The sequence below is a fragment of the Phaethon lepturus genome, unplaced genomic scaffold (assembly GCF_000687285.1).
Source record: "Phaethon lepturus isolate BGI_N335 unplaced genomic scaffold, ASM68728v1 scaffold33337, whole genome shotgun sequence".
Taxonomy (NCBI): domain Eukaryota; kingdom Metazoa; phylum Chordata; class Aves; order Phaethontiformes; family Phaethontidae; genus Phaethon; species Phaethon lepturus.
Genome location: NW_010551707.1, coordinates 6568 through 14102, shown reverse-complemented (window position 1 = coordinate 14102; position 7535 = coordinate 6568). Strand labels below are relative to the sequence as shown.

General features: G+C 40.5%; 1 protein-coding gene across 1 annotated transcript; it reads left to right on the top strand.

The window, feature by feature from the left end:
- Nucleotides 1–427: 427 nt before the first annotated feature.
- ATP6V1B2 (ATPase, H+ transporting, lysosomal 56/58kDa, V1 subunit B2) lies at nt 428–7292 on the top strand (the record flags this gene model as incomplete). The annotated part of the gene is made up of 13 exons (XM_010290999.1): nt 428–483; nt 1233–1331; nt 1885–1978; nt 2080–2157; nt 2683–2822; nt 2959–3060; nt 3451–3548; nt 3796–3919; nt 4353–4503; nt 4882–4964; nt 5053–5157; nt 5373–5502; nt 5616–7292. Coding segments are annotated over 13 exons (1403 nt in total), but the record flags the coding sequence as incomplete, so codon positions are not given.
- Nucleotides 7293–7535: the final 243 nt, after the last annotated feature.

The window sequence follows — 7535 nt, the reverse complement described above, 5'->3', positions numbered from 1 at the left end:
TGGCACCCGTGATTACTTCTTTATCACAAATTACAGATGTTATCCCCGCTTTTTAAAGATCTTGCAACTGTATATTTTCTTAGCTTAAAATGTCAACTTTACATTGTATTGGTGTTCCTGGTAGCATTCAGATTATCCCCAAGTATAGTCTTGCATCAATGAATTTCTGTGACAGACAAGAAAATGGCAATATCATATATCTTAATGTTGCCTCAGGTGCTTTGCAAGTAGTGGCAAAAAATGCTGGCCACACAATTCTGTACCTGATCCTGCTTGTAGAATTCATAATAAACACAGAAGTGGTCCAGAGCTGGGCCCAAAATCTACAAACCTGAGACTGGTGATAGGAATGAAGCTTGGAAAACTTTATGTAGGATATTTCTGCTGATCCGAGAAAATACCTGACTTGTGGCTTGCTTTCTTTCAGCTTATAAAACTGTATCAGGTGTGAATGGTCCCCTGGTTATCTTGGATCAAGTTAAGGTAAAGATTCAAATTATAAATGAGTGAAGCTTTTTGAGGGAGAGCTTACAAGGAAAGCTGTGACAGGTTAAACCCAGATTGTTATGAAATTCATGTGTCCACTGAGCAATTTTAATGCAAGATATGTTTCTGACTACTGAGATAAATGAGAATATGTAAATTGCTGTGGAGCTAAGGGGAATTGTCAATGTCCTGGAAGAAAGGGAGAGTAGTTCAGACTGTTGGAGGGAAGAGAGGAAACACTGTTTCAGTTTTACAAAAATCCCCAAAATGTTGTGTAAACTTGAATGTAGAAATGTACATATTCACTTTGTTCCTGACCTTTTTGTTACCAAAGCATAATGGTCTCTAAAAAGGAACTATGAACAGTTTTGGCTTGTTTTCAAACTACTGGCAAGTTAGTTGAAGGCAAGCAACTGATGCTATGTACAGGCAAAAGCCAGCTTTTTCTTCTTGTCAGGCACTGCACAGTGGCTTCCTGTTAGTATGTCAGGGCTACTAAGGGTTTTTAGAACAGGTTCTGTCAGGTCTTTCTGCAGCATGCAACTCTGAGCAAATGTTGTATAGTCCCTGTAAAAATGGCTTTAGCCTGGTAAATTTTAATTGTCTTGAGTTTTGTTCTGATGATAAAATTATTTGAAAAAAAAAGTAGTTGCTAAGCTTAAGCTTGCTTGAAACTGATAACATTAACTTCATGACTGTTCTTCTGGATTTTAATGTTTCCCACCATCTTCCTTGCTCATCTTCAGTTTCCTAGGTATGCAGAGATCGTCCACTTGACTCTTCCTGATGGCACAAGAAGAAGTGGGCAGGTGCTGGAAGTCAGTGGCTCCAAAGCTGTAGTTCAGGTACGATGAGGGACAGGAGTGTCTCTTGTTGCAGCAGAAGAGTGTTCTATTAATCAGCATCTGTCTGAGCCATATCTTGTGATAAGTTCTTTTGGTACCAAAGCCTATTTTTTTATTTGCATCCCCCCATAAATGTCTGTGGTGCTAGATTGAAGGAATTGTACTGTAATTGTACAGTATTAGATTCAAGACCGACTCCTATGCTATGTGGATGCAGGTATTTCTTCTAAGCAGCTGTTTCTTGTTAATATTAATTCTTCTTATCTGAAGAAACTTTACCCTCTTGGCAAAGGAAAATACTTGAGATCAAAGGAATGGTGCCGGGTTTGTGGGTTGCTGATACACTTCATGAATTTTGTTTAAAGTAGGTTTTTTGTGTGATGTTTTGTACTAGCGAGCTGCTCCTGAAATCTTTTGCTTTTCTGCCCTGTGGCTGATCAAGTTCTCAAGCTGTGAAGCAGCATTCTAGTGTGTTATTTTGTAAAGCACAATACTTACTCCTTTCTCCTTTTTCCTTCTGTGTTTGTTTTTTTTTCTTCTGGTATATTTACAGGTATTTGAAGGAACTTCAGGTATTGATGCTAAGAAAACATCTTGTGAGTTTACCGGGGATATTCTTCGAACCCCTGTCTCTGAGGATATGCTTGGTCAGTATTTGCATCGTGCTTTGAAGAATGAACAGACTTATCACACACTAACTGATTTTCACAGTAACTTACATTTTAATTTTTATTGCTGTTTCTTGTAGGCAGAGTATTTAATGGATCAGGAAAACCTATAGACAGAGGCCCCATTGTTTTGGCTGAAGATTTCCTTGACATAATGGGTATGTTCTTAATCCATTTCTGGTATGGCGTTAAAGACAAATCTGATGTTTCTGATTTCAGAATGTTAGCATAGTTTCGGTTTTGAACATAGGATCTAACTGTTAGGAGGAGTTTAATCTTATTTTTAAGTATATGTGTGGCATCAAACTTAAATCACATTTACTCAAGTGTAGGATGATGAGGGGGCAGAAAATAGCTGTTTTCAGTGATGCTTGGAAGCTGTTCTTTGAAGTATTTGTAGACTATCTTAGTTATACAGCCTCCAAAGATAAAAAGTTAATAACCTGACAGGCTTTTCTTGAAAGTAGTGTTACCTTTTATGTGACCATAGAATGCCAGAGTCTTGGGATCTACAAAAGGCACAAGTTTGACCAGGCATATCTAAAGACTTGGAGGTCTGACAGTGGGGTTTGCACCTTTTAACATGAGCCTTAGATCAGTGCTCAAGGTCAGTGGTAGCTTGAGCTAGCTTCAAACATGTACATGGGATAACAAACATGTTCTCTTAAATAAAAATATAACAGGTCAGCCAATCAATCCCCAGTGTCGTATCTATCCAGAAGAAATGATTCAAACTGGCATTTCTGCTATAGATGGGATGAACAGTATTGCCAGGGGGCAGAAAATCCCCATATTCTCAGCTGCTGGCTTGCCCCACAATGAGGTGAGTACTCAAAGCTACTCTCTAAATGGTCAGTGGCTTGCATTTCACTGGGGTTAAAAAGTAAACTAAGTTAAATTCTGGTCAGTGTAATAGCGTCAAATATACAGCTGGACTGAAACCCTTTTTCCCCCCCTAGATTGCAGCTCAGATATGTCGCCAAGCTGGCTTGGTGAAGAAATCCAAAGATGTGATGGACTACAGTGAAGAAAACTTTGCCATCGTGTTTGCTGCTATGGGTGTAAGTCAATATTACTGGAGGAAAATGATGCTTGAGTAATAAATAAGACAATGCTGAGAGCAGCTGAACACTACTTTTTTTGAAAGTATTCTAAGTTGGTCTTAGGTGTACAACTAAACAGTGCTAAATTGGCTGGCTGAATGGCTGAAAATCCTAAATGTCCATAAGTAATGTAACAGAGTGTGTCTGAACAGGGTGAAGTGTCTGAAGCTTAACATTTCTAGCCTGGAATTCTAGAATTAACTCATTCTGTTGGGAATGTAGGGGAGCCTTCATGATGCAGAGAGCTTTGGTTATGGATTATTAATGAGGTGCTTAGACCTTAATATGATGCAAAGTGTAGTACACTAAAATCTGGTCTGGCACTGATGCCTTAATATTGTGGTTTAGGTGAACATGGAAACTGCTCGGTTCTTCAAATCAGACTTTGAGGAAAATGGGTCCATGGACAATGTGTGTCTGTTCCTGAATTTGGCCAATGATCCAACGTAAGTAGTTACACTGTGATGGTTGGGAAAAGGCTGAGAAGAACAAACTGGAAGCTGAAGCCTTGCTGGTGTCCTGTGAGATGTCACTTATGTTGGTGTTCTGCAGCGAAGTTTAATATGAAATTCTGGTACCTCCAGTTGGTGCACATAGCAGATTTCCAGAGAATTTAAGTATTTGTAACTTCGGACTGTTACCTTGCAGCCTTAAAGCACTTGTCGTAAATAATGCTGTTCTGTTCTATTTCAGCATTGAACGCATTATTACACCTCGTCTAGCTCTAACAACAGCGGAGTTCTTGGCATATCAGTGTGAGAAGCATGTGTTGGTCATTCTGACAGATATGAGCTCCTATGCTGAAGCTTTGCGAGAGGTATGCATTTAACTTGCGTGCTGGGTGTTGGCAGAAAGGGTTTGTAGTATAAAGTGAGAATGTAAACTTCTGCTCAAGCTGTTACAATTAGTATTTATTACAATGTTCTTAACTAGCCAGTGAGGCTTTTAGTTATTTGTTGTTTGTCTAGGATTATGTTCAGCAGTCAAAAAGCTACTGCTTCTGTGATAGCTAAACTTACTTGACTAGTGGCATTCAGCAGTTTGAGATTATAGTTTCTCATTTGCCTTGGTATCTTGTCTTGTCGTACATGGTTGTGGTGACAAACTTCTCTTAATAGGGGTTTGTGTGGCTGTATTTTGGTATCCCCTGAGGAAGAAGTACTTTAAGTCACTCGTGTAGCTTAATTAGGGGAGACAACAGGTCTGCGCATGATCTGATTGTTTGGAAATGTTCTTCTGGATTCCCTCAGGTTTCAGCAGCTAGAGAGGAAGTGCCTGGCCGTCGTGGTTTCCCAGGTTACATGTACACTGACTTGGCTACTATATATGAGCGTGCTGGGCGTGTGGAAGGCAGAAATGGTTCCATTACTCAGATTCCTATTCTTACCATGCCCAATGATGGTGAGTTATTTTCAAGTGTTTTTAATAAATAGCAGTCTAAAGGACTCCTTTATAGCAAGCTGCCTTACTTAGGACACACAGCAAGATGGGAGGTCCTGTGGCATTTAGGTTTCCATTTGAATATTGCAGTTCTTAGCTGCTTTCTCTCTCTATATTGCTAATAGAAATGCTTTGCCCGTTTCTGGCTTAGGATCATTCTCTGGCCCTCTATCAGGAGTGCTTGCAGCTCTAATCCTTGCGTAAGAGCACTTAGTAATGTACGGGGGTACTAACTGATGGCATTTTACTTCAGAAGTCATTTAACAGCAAAAAGCTGCCACATCTGTGCTAGAACCGATACAAAAGGTCTGAAAACTGTCAAACCATTTTTTTCCTCAGATATTACTCATCCTATCCCTGACTTGACTGGATACATCACTGAGGGACAAATCTACGTGGATAGGCAACTGCATAACAGACAGGTGTGTACCACACTGGTTAGAACATTAAGATTCCTCTGTACTTCCCAAAGTATTGATGTTGAAATACTTGGATGTCTTTTTCCTCCAGATTTACCCACCTATTAATGTTTTGCCCTCCTTGTCTCGACTGATGAAGTCAGCTATTGGAGAGGGTATGACCAGGAAGGATCACGCAGATGTATCCAACCAACTGGTATGTAAAAAAAAAAACTCTTCAGAGCATCAGAGTCATATTTCAAATACACCTTTTGCTAAACAGCCTGTAAAGGGCATGCCAAATGGTTGCAATCCAGAACATTCCTGAGGCTGCTTTAAAGCATTGACTGAGTGTTTAGTTTTTTTGGGTTTGGACAGAAACAGTTACATGGATGATCAAGGTAAAAGCACTTCTGCTTCTATCCCTTCTAGTATGCCTGCTATGCTATTGGAAAGGATGTACAGGCTATGAAGGCTGTGGTTGGTGAGGAAGCTCTTACCTCAGATGATCTTCTTTATCTGGAGTTTCTGCAGAAGTTTGAGAAGAACTTCATTGCTCAGGGTAAGAGTCTGTTTCAAGAACATCACAGTATGCATTAACACCTTGTTCTCAGATCTCCCTGGTGATGAGGCATTTTCCTGCCCCGTATTTCAGCCTGTCGTTGCTTTCTGCAGGTCCTTACGAAAATCGCACTGTTTACGAGACCTTGGACATCGGATGGCAGCTTTTGCGAATCTTCCCCAAGGAGATGTTGAAGAGAATTCCTCAGACAACACTGGCTGAATTCTATCCTCGAGATTCAACTGCAAAACACTAGCCACAGCTTCATCTCTTACTCCTTGCTCTGTGAAATGCTGTTTGTTTTCTTTTCACGTGTTGGTGTTTACTTGTCGCCCTTACAATTAAAACCAAGAATAGGTGACATTTGTGCCAGTGTTCCAATGTACACTGATACCAGTTTTTAAAATATCCCTTCTTCCAAAGCCAGGATCTTCAGGAAAATATTAGGCCAGCTCTTATAAATGTGCAATAGCTATCACAAAGCTTGTTTTTTGAACTGGACCTTTTGTAGACATTTCAAGGGAATGTCTGAGGATCACCAGAAATGGCAAATCTTTACTTTCAAACTAGGAGCACATGGTTTAGAAAACACGAAAGAGCAAATGTGACTTCTTTGTCAAAAGCATCTGCTCAGTGTGATCGTATGCAGTTGCCATGCCGCTGGTGGAACAGATGGCACTGCTGTTCTGCTGGTGTGCCTAAAGGCCAGGCTAATATGTGGAAAGTGTGCATGACAACATACCTTTCTGAAAAATGCAAGTCACTGATTTTCAACTATGGCTTAAGATTCTTAAAGATATGCATGAACTGAGGGCATGGAAGGCATGCTAGGTGCTTTTCCACTAGCAAAGGGTCTTTTCAGAGGTCACAGGCCAGTGGGTTGCTACCTGAAGGTAGCATAATACAGCTTAATTACTGAATTGAAGGGTTTGAATTGAAGTTTGCAGAGTAAGTTTCCTACTTACCCTTTTTTTTCTTCTTTGAATTCTGGAAATGCCAGAGACACAAAACAGCAGCTAAAGCATCCTGAGATCGATGGTGTCCCAGTGGGCAAAACTAGGTAATTCAAGGCTTTGTGCTGCTACTGAAGGGGATTACATGAGATGTGAAGAAAAAAAAACCAAAACTCTTATACCTGACACAGTTGTACTGGTGGGAGGTCAGCTTTTAAGGTATGTCTTGTACTAAATGATGTAACAGGAGAAAGCAATTTAATGTGTGAATGGATATTTTGAATTCTGTATAAAGCATGCTCTAGGTGGCACTGGGTCCTGAGTTGTGTTTGAAACTGTTGTGGTTTGCACTCCAGGCACAGATTTGGCTAGCCAGGGGAGCTCAACATTCCTAAACACTGAAAACTTGGCCAGCCAAATCAGTGTTGTTTTTTTTTCCCCCTCAAATCGGTTCATATGAGGCTCTGAGCCCAGTGCTGGCAGGCTTGCTTGTTTTTTTCCAGGCTTAATGTAGTCTAAGCTCTGGTCTAGCTAACCAAAGCATGTTACACCTCTCTAAACGCCTTCAGTGCTTGTCTAGGAAGGTGCTAACATGACTTGAATGATAGTGTGCTAATTCCAGCTTTCCCTGACGTCTCCTGTGTGCAGTTCTTTCTATAGTTTGTTCAGTGTTCTCTGTAACTTGGACGCAATAGCAACTTTATTCCAGTGCATTCCACCCTAAAGCTGTGTCAAGTCTATTTTTCTTGAGGTAGGGATGGGAGGTTGGAAGTGTTGGCATGAGTACTTTAATGTAGAGAATATCTAAATAAATTAAATATGGAAGGTGTTGAACAATATGGAAACTTTTGTGATTCTGTGGTTAAACAACTTCGTCTTTCAGTGGCAAAGGACATCTTAGCTGGGGATTCTGTTTATCTGAATTAAACTACTTCATATGTGCTGAAAACACTTTTTGCTCCCATTTGTAGGTGTTCAGTGAGGGCCACTTGAGCCACCCTGACGTTATTACTAAAGCTGGCTGCTTCTGTTGATCAGGGTTTGGCCTTCAGCTTCAGGACCGAGTGCTTTGTGCTGGTG